Source organism: Canis lupus, chromosome 6 (genome assembly GCF_048164855.1).
Source record: "Canis lupus baileyi chromosome 6, mCanLup2.hap1, whole genome shotgun sequence".
Lineage (NCBI taxonomy): Eukaryota > Metazoa > Chordata > Mammalia > Carnivora > Canidae > Canis > Canis lupus.
Genome location: NC_132843.1, coordinates 63,166,737 through 63,185,360, shown reverse-complemented (window position 1 = coordinate 63,185,360; position 18,624 = coordinate 63,166,737). Strand labels below are relative to the sequence as shown.

Here is an 18,624-nt window from a genome sequence, read left to right as displayed (position 1 = left end):
TAGGACTATTTTGTCATGTCTAGTTCTGATGCCTGATTTGTCTCTTCAAATTGTGTTGGCTTTTTTTTTTTCTTTTTTTGCCTTTGGTATACCTGGTAGTTTTTTCCTAGATGGCCAGACATGCATGATGTACTAGGTACAAGGAATTGCTGTAAATAGGCCTTTAATTGTGTGGTGGTGAGGTGTAGGGGGAGAAGAAGGGCTCTATAGTTTTGTAACTAGATCTCAGTCTTTTAGTGAGACTAATACTCTATACTGTGAACTTCACTAGTGGTACTTAAGTTTTTTTGACTCCTCCTCAGGTGGACTGGATTGCTAGAATGGACTGGAGTTGGGTATTGATCGACCTTCCTAAGTCAGTTAGGTTCTGATAATATCCCAGTATGTTAGGTTTTGATTAACTAGTTTTTCCTAAGAGCAGGGCTCTGGCAAGCATAAGGGGGGTTTTTCCTGTTCTTTCCTGTGGGAATCTGGTCAGGCTTAAGGAGGTCAATTTCATAATATTTTAGGAGTACTTCTATGACTGAATTCTCTTGGAGTTTTTAACTATCAAACTTAGGGGAAGCCCCGGTGGCTCAGCGGTTTAGCGCCTGCCTTCTGCCCAGGGTGTGATCCTGGAGTCCCAAGATCAAGTCCCACATCAGGCTCCCTGCATGTGTCTCTGCCTCTCTCTCTCTCTCTCTCTCTCTCTCTCTCTCTCTCTCTCTCTCTCTGTGTCATGAATAAATAAATAAAATCTTAAAAAAAAACACAAAACTATCAAACTTAGCCTCCAGCAAATTTTTAAAGATTTATTTATTTATGGGGAGGGGCAGAGAGATAGAAACCCAAGCAGGCTGCACACCCAGTGAATGGAGCCCAACACGGGAGTTGATCTCAACAACCCTGAGATCATGACCTGAACTGAAATCAAGAGTTGGGCATTCAACCAACTGAGCCACCCAGGCGCCCAGCAATTTTTTTACTGTAGTTCAGATTTATGTAACTTGACACTAGTTCCTGTTGGAGTTTCCACTCCTGAGGTGCTCTGGTAAGCTGAGATTCCCTGTGTTCTGTCTTTCCAGTCTTAAGGGCACTGGTTTGTCTTGTGTTCTCCCCTTGCTTATAGACCCAAGAAGAGTTGTTGATTTTTTTTAGCCTCTACAGTTTTTAAACTTGTTAGGCCAAAGTGGTCACTAACATGTGGAACTAGAAACTAGAAGTCTAACCTTTTTCTTGTTTAAAAAAAAATAATAAAAAAAAATAAAAAAAATAAAAAAAATAATAAACTTGGGGTGCCTGGGTGGCCCAGTTGGTTAGGAATCTGGTTCTTGGTTCCTATTCAGGTCTTGATCTTCGGTCCTCATACTGCCCGGGGCTTCTGTGCTCCTCGCAGGATCTGTTTGTCTTTCTCTCCCCCTCTGATCCTCTCTACCCCCATCCCACACATGCTCGCTCGCTCGCTCTCTCGCTCTCAAGTAAATCTTCAGGGAAAAAAAAAAGATAAACTTATTAAATCTTTCAATGTTAGAATGCTTTGGAATTTTTCATCTTTTTTGCATATTCCCTTTGTGGGTAGTCACTTCTTGGGGGGGGGCGCTGTGTTTTAAAAAGCTTTTGAGACTACATTGAACCCCTGCAAAAAGTGATGTGCCATAACGTGAAGATGTAGAAAGTCAGCATGAAAGTGTCAGATATTTGCAATCTCTAAAAGCACATTCTGAATATTGTATTGCTATTTCTTCTTTGGATATTGAAGCTGTGAGCTTTCAAAATCTGCCTGTAACTAAGTCTTTTATCAGATTTATTTTCTGTTTCTCTCAAGTTATCTTGTCCAAACTAATGCTAACTTCTCGTTTGTACATTCTTGCCACAAAAGAGAGAGCCTGGTTTGTGCAGGAAACATTTCTGTTTTGTTTGGTGTCTCTTATTCAGAAGTATAATTGAGGTGTTATAATTGTGGATTGGGCCAGGTAGACCTAGGTAGATTTCTGTTGTACTGCAAGGATCATCAGGCAATAGTCCTCTAGGAAGCACATTCCTGTTGCTGGAAAACATCTTTAAGATTACTTTTTCTGACCTCATTTCTCATCTTCACTGGCTACATCACTTTCTGTCCTTTCAGGTTATAATTATTCCAGGTGAACCCATTCTTGTTTCCTCTGGCCATATATTAGTAGTATTTATACATAGATAATTCATGTATAAATACTATTATTAAAATCACAGTTCATTCTCATCTGAAAAACGGAAGCTAAATGTATTTTATTTTACATTCTTGGCTTGGTCAGGGAGGAGCTACAGATGGAAATGCAGCTTTTCACCAAATGAGAGTAGAAGAAAGATTATATATGATTTTGGTGAAAGTAGAATTTAGATTAAATGACACAGTATATTGACCTAAAGCAAGAGGAACTAATTCTCGAAAGCGTATCTGTTCAGTAACAGCCAAGAGTAGAAATTTGAGCTTCCGTTCAGACAGATTGATTATGGCCTGTAGGTCATGTATTATGTATATGCCTTCTCTGTGTGAATTATGTCTTGAAGCAAAAAAAAAAAAAAAAAAAAAAAAAGGAATTTTTAATTCTTAGATCCCCATTGACTCTGTTTGGCCAGGTCACAGGAGAGATCTACCTTGGTGATACGTTCTTAAAAATTGAGATAGTGGTTTGATGATCAAGATCATATCCTTTTTTTTGGTCTCAGGATTACCTGCTGCATTATTTGGTAAGATAGCATCCATATGGTAGCAGTTAAGAATCCAGACACCAGAGAATGTATGATTGTAATACAGATATAAACAGAGAGATTGGAAAACTTTTCAAGGCCATGGAGATCCTAGCTTTCCCAAATACTAGGAAAAACTGCAACTAACTTGTGAATTACTTTCTGAATTTTATTGCCACGGGAATACAGATCTCTAAATCAGATATAATTTGGTTAAAAAAAAGATATAATTCGGTTATGTGCAGGAGAACTGGTATCTCTAGAAATGAGCCCTCAGCAGAAGGCTTTTTTTATTTGACGGACGGTTCCCATTAATTTTCTGGGGAAGCTTGCTGGAGAGAGAAGAAAGGATTATTTGGTTTGTAGTGGGCCTCAGGTTAACCACTACAGATTTTGAGACATGGGATTAGGATTTGGAATTCTTAGAAATTCCTTGAGTAATTTTAGTTCTCTAAGAGATTCATTATGTCGTAGTAGGATTTATGGTAGAAATAATGGCACATGTATTTACCAGGAAGCACAAAAGCCTCAAGGAATTTTTGCTTGTTTTGGAGTCCACTTGTTCTGATAAGCAAAAGATAGACTCAGTGGTCAGCCTTGAAATTGGTTTTTTTTTTTGTTTTTTTTTTAAGTCACACAACTGGCTCATTTGAAAAATTTGATCATATTTATTTCAAATAAATATGGGCAAGGGAGCAACTTCATGTGGAACGTGGCTTTAGTTAAAGGAAGAAATAGGGTAAGTAGATTTTTAGAGGGGGCTAGAATAGAGGTTAAATTTCAGTGAAGTGCTTTTTTTTACTACTCAAAGCAAAGTTGAGCTAATTGATGATTGCGTGAGTTCTTGATAGCAGATTTATTTAAATGATACTTGGCTGGAAATGGGAAATTTACCTTCCTGGATATATATAGGTCACGTCCTTCATTGCCAATGTGGAATATATGACTTACTTAAATATGCTGGTTGTGTCTTCCAGCAAGTGTGGAATTTTTCTATCTACTGAACCACTCTTCCTCAGTGGCCTATAAATAACTGGACCTCAGTATTTGTAGCAACTCCAATCCATACCTTCCTTCTATGTTATCCATCTCAGTAAAGGGATAGTTGGCTTTCCCGAAGTCATATTGGACCCTCCTCTCTCATATCAGTGTCAAATGTATCATTAGGTCTATCTGTGTAATACTCTCTGCATATTCAACTGCCTTGGTTCAGATAGTTAACTCATTTGGGTTTTTGTTAACAGCCTCCTCACTTGTCTACTGCTTTTTTGTTCTTCTACGTTCACTGCTGCTTGAGTTTCTGTGAAACTCTTTGATCACGTCACTTTCTTGTTTAAAACTTCCAGTAACTCCCAATTATGGTTTTCATGCCTATCTTCATACATGCTGTTCTACTTTTTCTGGAACCCTCTTTTATATTCCCATCCTGGTGTAGAAATCTCTGTTTTTTTTTTAAAGCTTATTCCATCTCTGCTGAAGCCTTTCCTGACTTCTCAAATTCCCTTATCCTCTTCTGTAATTCCATATTGTTTTTTCTATACTGCTGCTTAGAATTTGTCTTGTCAAATTTTAGTTTACTTATTTTGTTTTCTAAAGATTTTATTTATTTATTCATGAGAGACACACAGAGAGAGGCAGAGACACAGGCAGAGGGAGAAGCAGGCTCCATGTGGGGAGCCTGATATGGGACTCCATCCCGGGTCCCCAGGATCACACCCTGGGCCGAAGGTGGCGCTAAACCATTGGGCTACCGGGGCTGCCCTGTGGTTTACTTATTTACGTGCATTTCCTTCTTTTTAGACTATGTATTCTGAAGCAAGGACTTAGAGCAGTTCTGCTTGGCTAATAATAGATACCTACTAAATATTTTAATGCCTGGAGCCCCTTTTTTTCCTTTGCCAGAGAGGAGTTTTCTAAGACCATCTTACATGTATCGTAGATCCCATTCACCTACTCAGAGACAAGCACAGAAGTTGGCCTTAACGTTGTTAAATTTATTCCTAACTAAAGGGGAGAGACAGAACTAATTAATATCAGGGTGATGAGGAGACCTTGAAATCACATCAGACAGTGAACAGTAGGAGGGACTAGAATATTTACCCAAAAGGAAAGAAAAATCAGGTGGGGTATGATAACAATACCCAAATATTTGAAAGGCTGTCATGTAGAAAAATTATGAGTTTTAATCGAGTGTGCCTTGAGGGGCTGTAGGATGAATAGGTAGCAGTTTTGGGTTCAGCATTAGGAAGAACTTTCTGAACATTATACGGTGACTTAGTATATCAAGCAGGGGAGTTTTCATGAGTGGAGCTGTGAAAAAGTAGAGGCAAAATGACCAGGAGTTTAAAGTACTATAAGGTAGATTTTGTTATCTCTGGCAAGAATTGACCATACTGGAAAGTTTTAAATTTTCCTGATTTAGTTCTGATTTCATGACCATGAATTTTAGAAACATATTTATTGTTTAGGATTAAGACAGTTTTCTGTACATTCAGTAATAATTTTAGCTCTTTCTCTGTGCCACCTGTTGGGCATCCAAAGATCAGTGATAGTCTCTTGCACTCAAATAGCTTGTACTTATAAATGAAAAGATTCTTGTGCTTTTCTTTTAGTTTTTGAGGAGCCAGTATATCATTTCTATTTTGATGATTCTCAGGATTCATGATTCCAAAAAATCAGTTTTGAGATTTACTTTCCTTCCAGATACTAAAATTGTTTTTCTTTCCTTTTTTATTCTTAGCAATGTCTCAGGCTGTGCAGACAAACGGAACTCAACCATTAAGCAAAACATGGGAACTCAGTTTATATGAATTACAACGAACACCTCAGGTAATGTAGACTAAGATAAACTCGGAGGAATATGACACATGTGGAAACTGGGATACATTTTTAGGAAATGAAAACTTGAAAGAACATAATAGTAATAATTTGTATACAGGCAGTCTTGTGTATGTTTGGTTTCTTCATTCGTTGATTCAACAAATAATTTGCATACTGTATACCAAGTCCTACACGCTAGACACTAGGTGAAGTAAATAGATGTGGTATAAATTTACAGAGTTTATAAATATTAAATGAGTTAATATCCAAAGAATTACACATTTGAGAAGTTGTGTAAAGGGGGTAAGTCCTCAGTGCTGTAATAAATAATAATGGGAGGGGGCAATAGAGTACATTAAGAAGGTGAAGATGAGAAAGACTGTGGGAGGAGCAGGTTTGAAGGAGATAAACATGCTTAAAACTGAACTCAATTTGAGATACCTGTAAGTCAGGCAGGCAGAGATACTAACCTAGGGGTCTGGACTAAATGTAAAATTTGGGGGGTTGTCAGCACATTTTAAGCAATGAGAGTAGAATAAGATCACCTGGACAGAGATGAGCAGAGGGGCCCAGAACTTCATCCAGAGGAGCTTCAAAGTTTAGAAAGAAAGTAATGGAAAAGAAGCTGCAGAGAAGACTGAGAAGGAACAGCCAAAGAAAAATAGGCGATAGAGAGAGAGGATCAAAATCTATGAGGTGTTGTGTTAAGAGGGGATAGTTACTGTATTCAGGACTACTGAGAGGAGAAGTAAGATAAGGATTACAAAAGTGTATGTTGTATGTGGCAGTGTGTGCTTATACTTCCTTACCTTGACAGGAGAAAATTCACTTGAATAGATTGTGTTATGTTGAAGGAAGAAAAAGTGAAAATGTGTAGGCAGTTTTTCAGAGAAGTTTGGTTCTGCAGAGAAGCAGAGAAATGGAGTAAAAACTGGAAGGGAACATGGAATTGGGAAGTTTTAAATTTTGTTTTTATGATGGGAGATAGAGGGCCACCAAGGACACCCCCGTGCCTCACATGGCTCTGAGATGTGCTGTTCACCTTTCATTATTCAGCAACCCCATGCAGATCTTACTCTAGGCTGATTTAGTGGAGTGCCAGAGATTGGTGAAACCTGAGAGCAAATAATAATCAGAAGGATATACTTGAAAAGGTAGGAAGGAATGTACTTTTGAAAGGAAGAGGCATATTTTCTCCTTGTAGCAAGAAAGATGATTTATAAAGATGTCATAGAAAATCAGAGAGCTCTCTCAATGAAATTGAGGTAATCTTTGGAATGTTCAGATGAAGGAAGTTATGCAGATAGAAGAAAAGGTGTAAAATAGTATAGAAAAAACAAGCTTGTTACAAGAGAAACTAATTCCTGAGCAGTGTTGAATGCTCATTTGAAACTAGTGAAATTTTTAGTGATACCAGTTGGGTTGTATATTCCCCCCTTTTTTCTTCCACAGAGCTATACACACTTGCACGGGTACGTACATGGAGAACTTAGACGGTTGCCTTTATCCTGGGCTGGGATATTTCTAGGCATGTTCTAAAGAGGAAGAGGACAGACTTGGTTACTAGCTGAGTCATCATCATACTCTGAGTGATAGATTCCTCATCTGTAAAATGGAGGCTGTAATTCCTAAATCAAAAGTTTGTGTGTGTATTGAATTAAGTAAAAGAAAGTACTGAAGGTGCTTTCTCTAGAGAGGTTGAAATACCATAAGACACTCAAAAATAGTGGTAGTTATTGTAAATTTAAATATATTTTACTTGAGTTCTTCAAGGACATTATCTATCTATCTTTCTGTGTCTTTCCTTGTAGGGTCCTTATTCTTTGACCCTGTAGAGGAAACACAACTATGGAGATCCAGTGGAAATAGGAAGTGTCAGTAATATATGGGAAGCCTTTTATTTTTGTCTCACCTTTCTCTTCAGTAACTACCTACTAGATCTCTTTCCTCAACCCATAAGAGCCAGCATTGATGTTTAGAGCTAGTATGTGCCACCTTGTGGGAAGGGTGGGTAGTGGTGAAGAAAGTAGGAGTCACTAATCTCTCTTCAGCTGACAGATGTGCTGGCATTCTACATTGGAACTCTAAATGCATTTTTGCACTGAAACATTTTTACAGTGACAGTAATACCAGTACTAGTACTATGGTTTAAATTAGTTTGTAGGTTAACTTGAGAACCTGGCCACTTTGTATAAAACTGCTTCTGTGGATCCAATAGCGGATCATCACTATTACAAGTAGTGATGTTAAAATGAAACCCTGTTAAATTGTATGTAAATTAGAAATACTTGAATGGGAATCTTAAAATATTTAAATAGATGGCATGAAATATATAGTTATCAAAATGGTAGAATTTGTGAAGATCGAAGAAATAAAGTTATTTAGCCTTAACTTCCTCAATTAAAAGGTAAGAAACAATGTTAAATTACTAGAGTCACATTAACATGGCTAGAACTAGGACCTAAGGCATCTGATTCCAAATTCAGTGTTTTTTTTTTTATTTTTTATGCCAAGCTAATTTACCATTACTTAGCTTTTAAAAACATTAATATGTTATTTTTAGCATTAAAATAAGAGCATTGATATAATACAGTGATGGGGCTTACGGGGGGTTGGGGAAGATTATAGAAAAACAAGGTCGGGTGTGAGTTGACAGTGGTGGTGATGGGTACATAGATGTTCATTTTTGTCATTTTCAGTACTTTTGTATGTTTGGACTTGTCCATAATAAAAAAAATAGGTAGCATTTAATTTTAAAGTGACTCTTCTATAGGAGGCAATAACGGATGGCTTGGAAATTGTGGTTTCACCTCGAAGTCTACACAGTGAATTAATGTGCCCAATTTGTTTGGATATGTTGAAAAACACCATGACTACAAAGGAGTGTTTGCATCGTTTTTGTGCAGACTGCATTATCACAGCCCTCAGAAGTGGGTATGTTGAAATGAGTTATACTAGGTACTTAATTATACCAGGATGGTACTGTATGAGTTTTGAGAAATATATTCTCTATAAGTGTTCATTTGAGAGCTGGAAAATTTTCTAAAGTCTTTTAATTATTGGAGAATCTTTGTTTTGAAATAGTTGATTTTATGCAGTTTTAAAGGTTTATAGCACGAATGCTTGTTTTGAGAAAATTACAAAGCATGAAGTCCTCCGTGGTTCTTCCACTTCTAAATTGTATAATACCTCTGTGTATGCTATTTTAATAAAAGAATTGATAACAAATTAATATATATTAATGGATAAATTTTCCTTGTAGGGCATGGATATCAGGGAAATTTATATTGGCAAGAAATAGATTTTTATTTCTAAAATGATTATATATAAATTATTGGGAAGTATTCGAATTTTTGTTTGTTGGCAAATACTGTATAGTGTCTGAGGTTCTCAAAATCTTGCTTACCCTCAAATCAGGTTTTCAAGGAAATTCAGGTTAATCAGTTTAAATTTCTGTGACTTAGTAAAGGTATTGGAATAATGATAACTATCCAGAAGTTGGATATTTTTGTTGTTAGCCCAAAGATACATTGTTTACAGTTTCTTTCCCCTCTTTTTATTTAGCAATAAAGAATGTCCTACCTGTCGAAAAAAGCTAGTTTCTAAAAGATCACTAAGGCCAGACCCAAACTTTGATGCACTCATCAGCAAAATTTATCCAAGTCGTGATGAGTATGAAGCTCATCAGGAGAGAGTATTGGCTAGGATCAACAAGCACAATAATCAGCAAGCACTCAGTCACAGCATTGAGGAAGGACTGAAGATACAGGCCATGAACAGGTATGTGGGAAAGAAGGCCAGGGATGGTGGCCATTTTTCTGTATACTTTTTTAAAAAATACTCTTATTTATTTAACAGCCTTCACTTGGAAAGAAATAAAATGCAGTAACAAATAGTAGTTCTGCATGGTTACCTTTCCATGGAGGCATGATATATACCTCCAGGCATTAATAGGGTATTCTATTTAAAAATATTATTCTCTGTTGTACCCATTTCCCCCTTCACTTACCATTTCTTTTCTCCTCTTATTTCTATAGCAGAACTGCTTGAAAAAGTTTGTGCTCGTTGTCCCTCAGTTCTTCTCCAATTCTGTTTTGAACCCATATAAGTCAGGTGTTTATCCTCTCTCCTACCTCCATATCACTTTGTCAGATTTTCCAGTGACCTCCAAATTGCAAAATCTAATCGCTGATTCTCAGACCTCATTTTCCTATCTTACTCAGCAACATTTGACACAGTTATTTCTCTTTGAATGGTTTTCTTCACTTGGCTTTCAGGAGATGATATTCTTCTGGTTCCTTTCGTATGAATTAGCTATTCCTTAACTCATATTTAACATGTCCAATACTGAACTTTTTATTCTTACCCCCTACTTCTTTTTATTCTTGCTCATTTCAGTTGATGGCAACTTTGCCTTTGCTTTAGCCAAAAACTTTGGAAATTTTGAAAACTTTGAAACATTTCTCTTTTTTTTTCACATTATATATTCCAATCTGAGAATAAATATACTTTTAACTTTTTCCATAATATATCCAGGTTGGTTTAGGCCACCACCATTTTTCTTTCATTTCAAGAATTGAAATAGCCTCCTAATTGGTCTACTTTCCATGCTTATCTTTACAAAGTCTGTTCTCAGTACAGCAGCCAGAGTGATTCTGTTAAATTGAAAGTCAGGTCATGGTTCTCCTTTGCTTTGGAGTCTCTTTTATCTATCTTCTCTTCATTTTCAGGTTAAAAGACCTTAATGATGGCTTCCAACACCCTGCATAAATTGGGCACTTTCTTACCTTCATTCTTGTTTCCTTTCCTAATATATTCAGGTCTCAATGAGAGGCATCATTTTCCAAAGTAGGGAATGCCAGTAAAGCTGCATCCCAGGCAGGTGTTTCTCACCTTGGCTGAACATCAGAATCATGAAAGTTTTAAAATTTTAGGTCCTCCAGTATCCTCCCAAACCAAGCAAATCTGAATCTTTGATTGAGGTCCAAGCATTGCTATTTTTAAGGTTCCAGAAGTGGTTCTGAAGATGTGTTACATTCTAACTATATTAAACTGACCTACAAACTAAACTCTGTTTAGCAAAGTAAAATAAAGTATTAAGTGTTGAATATATTTATTTTTAAAAAATCCTACGTTTCTAAGAGTTTGAGGGACTTCAGTGGTGTTCATTTTAGTTTTTGAGCAGGACAGAGAATCCCCTTTGCAAAATCTTTTATAGTCCTTTTGATTTTGCTTGAACATTTCTAGTGGTGGGAGTATCTGATAGAAGCTCCTTTTATTACAGCTTCCTTGCTGTTCTTCAGACTTCCCAGTGTGGTACTTAATATTCTCTACGGAACCCTCTTCCAGATAATCCACATATAACACTCTCACTTTCTTCAGATGTCTAAGTTCCCATCTTCCACCTCAGAACTCCATAACTATCTTATCTCCCTTATTCATTTTTCTCCACAGTACTTCTTCTCTAACATGTAGAACAATAATATAAGCCCTTAGAGGGTAGAGACTGTCAGTATTATTGAGTCTTATAACTCCAGTGCTTAGAACCATGCTTGGCTTCGAGTAATAGAGTAATATTATATCTTGTATCAATACTAGATGTATCAAATCATTTGTATAAATACTATAAGTAAATATTTTTGAGTGTATGAATTTTTTGAAATTCTTCCTTTATATTGAATTAAAATTAATTTCTTATGAGTATAATACTATCAAATCATTTGTGTAATACTACAAGTAAATATTTTTGGATGTGAATTCTTTTGAAGTTCTTCCTTTATATTGAATTAATTTCTTACATGTAGCAGTCTTGATCTGTCTTTGTCAAAACTCTTTTTTTTTTTTTTTTAAAGATTTTATTTTCATGAGAGACACACAGAGAAAGAGAGAGGCAGAGACACAGGGAGAGGGAGGAGCAGGCTCCACACAGGGAGCCTGATGTGGGACTCGATCCCGAGACCCCCACATCTTGATGCTCAACTGCTGAGCCACCCAGGCGTCCCTGTCAAAATACTTATATTGGATTCTGTACTTATTTCAGATTTCACTTCTATTAGTTCTTTAAATAGTAGAGGCTAAATATTGGCATTCCTAATTACTGTTACTGTGCCTCATATGACATTCAAGTTTGGTGGTATATGTCTTAAGATGCTGCCTCTAGAATAGTATGTAGTATTACACATATGATTTGATAAGAAATTTGATTTGATTGCAAGTAAGCTATTAATCTCTGTTATAAACATTTTAAGAGTAATAGCTGAAATAAAGAAACCTAGCTCTGTCACCTCAGACTGGAAAGAAGTTTGGGTAAAAATAAATACATCAAGACGAGTAACTGTGTTAATTTACTTTATTAGTTAAATGAAGCAACATTGCTTTTGCCTTACCTGTAGATTTTAGGAAATATTTAAGGTCTTTGTATTTTCACTGTTGATTTCTTTTGTTTCATTATTTTGGCCTGTTATATATATGTATTTTAAATTGTGATTAAAAAAGATACAATGTAAAATTGACTATCTTAACCATTTTTAAGTATACAATTCAGTATTGTAAGTACGTTCACATTATTGTACAACCAATTTCCAGAACTTTTTTCATCTTCTAAAACAGAAATTCTGTACCCATTAAACAGCTCATTTCCTCCTCATCTCCTGGCAACCACCATCCTACTTTCTGTTTTTATGAATTTGGCTACTTTAAATACCTCATATAAGTGGAATGGTGACTGGCTTATTTCACTTTTTAAGACTAAGTAGACTAAATAATATTTCATTGTATCTGTTCATATATTTTTTTTTTTTTAAGATTTTATTTATTCATCAGAGACAGAGAGAGAGGCAGGGGCATAGGCAGAGAGAGAAGCAGTCTCCATGCAGGAAGCCTTATGTGGGACTTGATCCTCGGACACCAGGATCACGCCCTGGGCCGAAGGCAGATGCTCAACTGCTGAGCCACCCCAGTGTCCCCTGTTCATATCTTTTTTGATCATAGTTTTGTCATTTGATATATTAATGACACCTTTTTTTAAATGATACCTTCTTAATTTTAAAATAATCTATAGATTTCTTAAGCAATATTTTGTGTATTTTTTGTTACCGTTCTTTTTTATGGGCTATGATTTCCTTGTACTGGTAGTAAACATGTAATAATGATACTGTGTTAGAAGTGTCAGTCATTTCTGCATATTTCTTTCATATACAGATAGAGAGGGGGCCAGTGTGGCAGAATGTATATCAATATCACATCCTAGCTCTAGTTCTGGCACTTATTAGCTTATAACCATGGGGCTTTGAACTTCAGTTTCTTTTGTTTTCTCAACTATAAAATGATGATAATGTTAACTCCTTTGATTGTTTTGATGAGTAAGTCAGATCTGGACACAAAGTACCTTGCCCAGTTACTGCTTTTTTTGTTCTGTTTTTGAGCTTGTTAGAATGCTTCTATATCCACGCTCTAATGATTTAGATATCAGTCTCATTTTTCTCACTAGAATGATTTTATATTGCATTAGCAGACTTTGAGTGAGGTTGGCAGGGAGGGATTGCTTACTATTCCTCTTAAATCTTGTTTCCTCAAGAACTTCTCATCAAAGAGGCCCAGATATCTTCCCTCAGAACTTTTAAATTTTCATTTCTGAATCATGCCTTTCTTTAGATTTAAAATCTCATAACAAAAAAAGTTTATCAACATGTAAATAAAGGTTTGCCAGTAATTCCTGTAATCAACAAAGAAAATTATTAAATGAATATAAACATTTCTTTAAGTCATTCAAACATATGTGTATGAGTGTGGTTCTTTGGAACTTTCTGGGACGTGAGGGAAATAAATGTCATTATCCAACTTGGAGCAAATTCAATTATGAAGACTTTTAGAATTCTGAAGTTCAGTAAACATGGTTCAAAATCAATGCATTGAAAAGAGCCAAATGTAAATTTCATGCAACCTCTTAAATTTCCTTCACTAGATTACAGCGAGGCAAGAAACAACAAATCGAAAATGGTAGTGGAGCAGAAGATAATGGTGACAGTTCTCACTGTAGTAATGCTTCCACGCACAGTAATCAGGAAGCAGGACCTAGTAACAAACGGACCAAAACATCTGATGATTCCGGGCTTGAGCTTGATAATAACAATGCAACAGTGGCAATTGATCCAGTAATGGATGGTGCTAGTGAAATTGAATTAGTATTCAGGCCTCATCCTACACTAATGGAAAAAGATGATAGTGCACAGACAAGGTAAGTGTGTAGGTTAGTTTCAGATGATCTGAATTCACAATACCTAATTTGGAGTTAAAAGGCAATTTTGTGTAAGAAATAAGGGCAATATTTGTCATGCCAGTGATTGCCAGGGTTCTGTTGGATGTTCCAGCTGCCTAGACTGTAGATTTTCCTTCTTTGTCATGTGCTCCCTACCCACATTAGTGTGTATAAAAGAAATGACTCTCCTAGATAGAGGAGGATGAAGAGTCATATGAATTTAACTTGTTCAGTGGCTGACTGAATGGTATACTATGCTTTGAAAACATTTCAAGGTTAGTGTTTCTCAGCTCTGTCTTTAAAAACCAGAAAATGGATCAATTCTTAGAAATTTGCTCGTATTTTTTACTATTCCCTTTGCTGCTGTAGATGGCAGAATTTTGCTTGTTGGAGTTGAGAATGCCCCGTCCCCCCCTCGCCCTCTCAGTACTCCTTGTGTGTGTTTGACTTTTGTCATTTTATATCATATTTATGGGTGGTAAGGTAGACATGTCCTTAGACAGATGGTGTGTACTTTCCCCTCTTCTGTACCTTTCAATAAAAAATGTTTAGGTAATAGAGGAATAAATTTTTGATACTATTTTGTCAATAATTGAGACATTTACATTTTATTTAGCTTGTTAAAAATGTAATAGTTCTATAATTTGAGTGTTTTTATCAGTAATATAGAAATTAAATTATTAATGATTTATTTTTCCAGGTACATAAAGACTTCAGGTAATGCCACTGTTGATCACTTATCCAAGTATCTGGCTGTGAGGTTAGCTTTGGAAGAACTTCGAAGCAAAGGAGAATCAAACCAGATGAACCTTGATACAGCCAGTGAGAAGCAGTATACCATTTACATAGCAACAGCCAGTGGGCAGTTCACTGTGAGTATTCAAAAGAATAGGCTGTTGAAACTGGGAGCATAGTCACTATCTGAGACTAGCAGGTGTTTTTTTTGGGGGGGGGGGCCTAATGAAAATGGTTCAGGACCTTGAGACCCTGACAGAATGAGAAATTGCAAAGGGGTAGTTACCTTTTTTGATATCAAAAAAACAATCTTGTGGTTGTCCTTTTATGAATAGTATAAGTGACAAGAAATTTTATCCTAAGGTTTAAAAAAAATGGACTTTGATGTTTGTTGCATCTCTCTATTGTGCTTTGAGCATTTTTTTAATTCTTTCTTTTTTTGTTTTAGGTATTAAATGGCTCTTTTTCTTTGGAATTGGTCAGTGAGAAATACTGGAAAGTGAACAAACCCATGGAACTTTATTATGCACCCACAAAGGAGCACAAATGAGCTTTTACTAAAACCAAGTCTGAGAATGAACTTTTTTTATAGCCTATTTCTTTAATATTAAAGATGTAATGTCTTTACTTTTATGGACAGAATCTTGGATATGTTGTTCAGTTTTCTTTCTGAGCCAGACTCGTTTACACTATTAGAATCTTTTCCCCTTAATTTAAGATTTCCTTTTCGAAAGGGACTGCAATTATTCAGGATTTTTCTTTCCTTTTAAAAGTATATCTAAGTTGTATGTTTTCACGAAGTATGGTTCCATTTGGAGCACCCTTTTGACCCAGGAATTTTTCATAGTTCTGTATTCTTAAGTGAAGATTCAGTTGGCTATCTTTTCCCTCCCCTCAAAAGTTTTTTAGGCCTACAGAATGTTAATATGTATTTTGACTTTTTTTCCTGGAGTCTTGTATATTTATAGTTTTCTATATAAGCTGTAGTATCTTCATGAAGACCAAGGCTCAAATTTACTGTGCTTAAAAAACAATTCTCATAGGATTATTATTTTCATGGTATTTTCTTCCATAATATCTCATTTTTTAAAAAAGGTTCTTTATGAACTTAGTGTCCATTGTCATGCAATGTTATTTTTTTTTCCATTTTTTCCCTCTAATTTTGGAATTTCTGATCCTGGGAAAGAGAAACAAAATGTCAAGTTCTTTGAGAACTTGGTTCATTTACAGATTTCACTGAAGAAAGAAAAATTAAATTGGTCTTATGTAGTCTTCAAGTGTGTATTTAAAGAGGTCTTTTTTGTATTAGCTTTACTGCCACTTCAGTTCCTTTTTTATGTGTATTTGATTTTTTTTCTATTAAAGTACCAGAGATATGGAGATATTTTGCACTTTAGCCTGGATGAAAGTACAAGATATGTTCAAAGCTTCCCTAATTCTTTTCTTATTGATAGCCAAGTAAGTTTCAAGAATAGCATGGCACATACACTGGCACATAAAATTGGGGGAAAAAAAAAGTTTGTTGGATAAGTGTGTTCAGCATTTTGGGTGGCCCTGTCAGTTTATAAATTTGGTGCTCTGCTAATCACACTCTAGAGAAGCAAGTTAATGGAGCTTCAGCCCTGCCCTAGTGAAAGATTATTCTGTAGAAGAATAGCAAGTAGGGTAAAGTCATTCTACTCTTCTTAATTTAATTTTATAATGAGGAACAGTGTTGGGCTTTTGGAGTCAAGGTTTTTTGAAAACAGATTAGAAATAAGATTGACTTGTGTGTTACTTTTCATCATTGTCCTGATTCCAAGTATGTTCCAAGTTTATAATTATTAGAGTATTTACAAAGACTTGACTGCATTGAGAAATTAACTCCAAAGGGTTTTTTTTGCTAGGGGTGAGTAGTCCTCCAGTACCATTTTAACTAAAATAACCTGTGTAGTAGACATTGTAAATATTTCTGTCATTTTTGACAGATTGGGGCCAGCTTGGTGTTTTAAATCTTCAGCCCAGTATGAAAACTTAAAGGCTCATTAAATTTTTTACCATTTTATTGAAAATATTTAAAATCTGTTTTTACAGTTTTATCAGTCATCTGTGTCATGAAATTTGAAGACCACCAAAAATCAAGGGAAATTTTGTATTCAATTCCTTTTCTGGTGTAATGTTAAGTTGTATAGATTATTAATGCATGTCCACTAAATATAACCCTGGTTTTGTGATATAACTGCTTAGATTTTATTGGTGATATTAGATTAGTGGTTGCATTAAATAACTAAATTCCCATTGTGATTAATTGAAATTTTGTCTTGAAGCAGAAAATTATTTGTGAATATAAGCTTTGTGCTTAGAGAATGTATGTGTTTCTGTCAGTATGGGAGGATGTAAACTTTCTGCATCATTAGCAAATTCATTAGATATATAATTCTTTGCAAAGTAGAATAGGTATTTGGTAGAGCATTGAGTGTGTGGGGTGTGTGTGTGTGTGTGTGTGCCCACAAATATGTGTTTGGTGGGTGGGTACTGTTTACCATTACTTCCAATCAAGGTTTTGTAAAGTATTCTCTAAATAACTTCTGTACCCACCTTTTCAATTGAAGAACAAAAGGCTCACCAAATGAGGTAAGGGCCTTTGGATACACTATCATTTTAAAATGCATTATGATAAAATATACATAACCAAATTTACCATTTGAACCATTTTTACATGTACAAATCAATGGCATTAAGTACATTCACAGTGTTATGTACATCACCACTATCTAGTTCCAAAACTTTAAATTTATCATCCCAAACACAAACTCTGGATTCATTAAACAGTAACTCTCCCTGCCTTTTATCTGCCAACCCATTTGTAACCTTTATTCTTCTTTCTCTCTTTGAAGTTGATTTAGGCACCTTTTGTAGGTGGAGTCATGTATTATTTTTCCTTTGTGTTTGTCTTATTTCATTAAGCATAATGCTTTTAAGGTTCATTCATGTTGTATGTTTATATCACATTTTGTTTATCCACTTACCTTTGGATGGACACTTTTTGCTATTGTGAATAATGCTACTATGAACATTTTTGTACAAGTAACTGTTTGAGTCCCTGTTTTAAATCTTTAGAGTATATACCTAGAAGCAAAGTTGCTGGAATATAGGGTAATTCTATGTTTCATTTTTTGAGGAACCCCAAATAATTTTCCACAGGGGCTGTACCATTTTATATTCTCATCAGCAATGTACTAGGATTCTAATTTCTCCACATTTTCACCAACACTTGTTATTGTAGTTTTGTTTTTAATAGTTATCCTAATGAGTGTAAAGTGTTAATTCATTGTAGTTTTGATTTACATTTCCCTGATGGCTTGTGATACTAACTAAAACATCTTTTCATATGCTTGTTGGCTATTTGTATATCTTCTGTGGAAAAATGTCTATTCAAGTCTTACTTTTAATTCAATGGTTTGTTGAGTTGTAGGAATTTTTAATCTGTTATCAGATACATAATTTACAAATATTTTGTCCCTGTTTACTCTCTTGACAGTGTCCTTTGATGCACAAAATTTTTAATTTGATGAAATCTAGTTTGCCTCTGTTGTTGTCATTGTGGCCTATGATTTTGGTGTCATATCCAAGAAAATATTACAAATCCAGTGTTAGGAAAATCTTCCTATATGCTTTCTTCTAAGAGTTTAATTTATAGTTTTAGCTCTTACATTTAGGTCTTTAATCCTTTTTGAGTTTTGTGCCTGGTGAAAGGAAAGGATTGAACTTTGTTGTTTGTTTTTGGATATCTAGTTTCCTCAGCACCATTTGTTGAAAAGACTGCTCTTTCTCCATTGCATTGTGTTGGTGGTCTTTCTTGAAATTAATTGAGACCATATTATGTGAGGGTTTATTTCTGGGTTCTGTAGTCCATTGGTGTGTGTGTGTACACACACACACACACACATATACATACACCACACATATATATATGACTGTCCCTTTGCCAGTACTGTTTTTTTTTTAATGCCAGTACTGTTTTAATTACTGTAACTTTGTTGTAAGTTTTACATTATAATCTTAAATCCTTTGAACGCTGTGAAGAAGACCACATTTCCCTCATACAGTTTAGGAAATTGAGGTTC

At 35.4% G+C, this 18,624-nt stretch overlaps 1 protein-coding gene across 5 annotated transcripts in view; it reads left to right on the top strand.

Moving 5' to 3' along the window:
* RNF2 (ring finger protein 2) overlaps window positions 1-17,892 on the top strand; it is a 49,190-nt gene extending 31,298 nt beyond the window's left edge. For all 5 annotated transcript variants that reach the window (XM_072830900.1, XM_072830896.1, XM_072830901.1 and 2 more), the window contains 6 exons: window positions 5,447-5,535; window positions 8,300-8,460; window positions 9,091-9,306; window positions 13,490-13,762; window positions 14,484-14,655; window positions 14,967-17,892. In XM_072830900.1, coding sequence (XP_072687001.1) covers window positions 5,449-5,535; window positions 8,300-8,460; window positions 9,091-9,306; window positions 13,490-13,762; window positions 14,484-14,655; window positions 14,967-15,068 — 1,011 coding nt within the window. In that variant the 5' untranslated portion in view covers window positions 5,447-5,448 and the 3' untranslated portion in view covers window positions 15,069-17,892. The remainder of the gene's footprint in view (window positions 1-5,446; window positions 5,536-8,299; window positions 8,461-9,090; window positions 9,307-13,489; window positions 13,763-14,483; window positions 14,656-14,966) is intronic.
* Window positions 17,893-18,624: the final 732 nt, after the last annotated feature.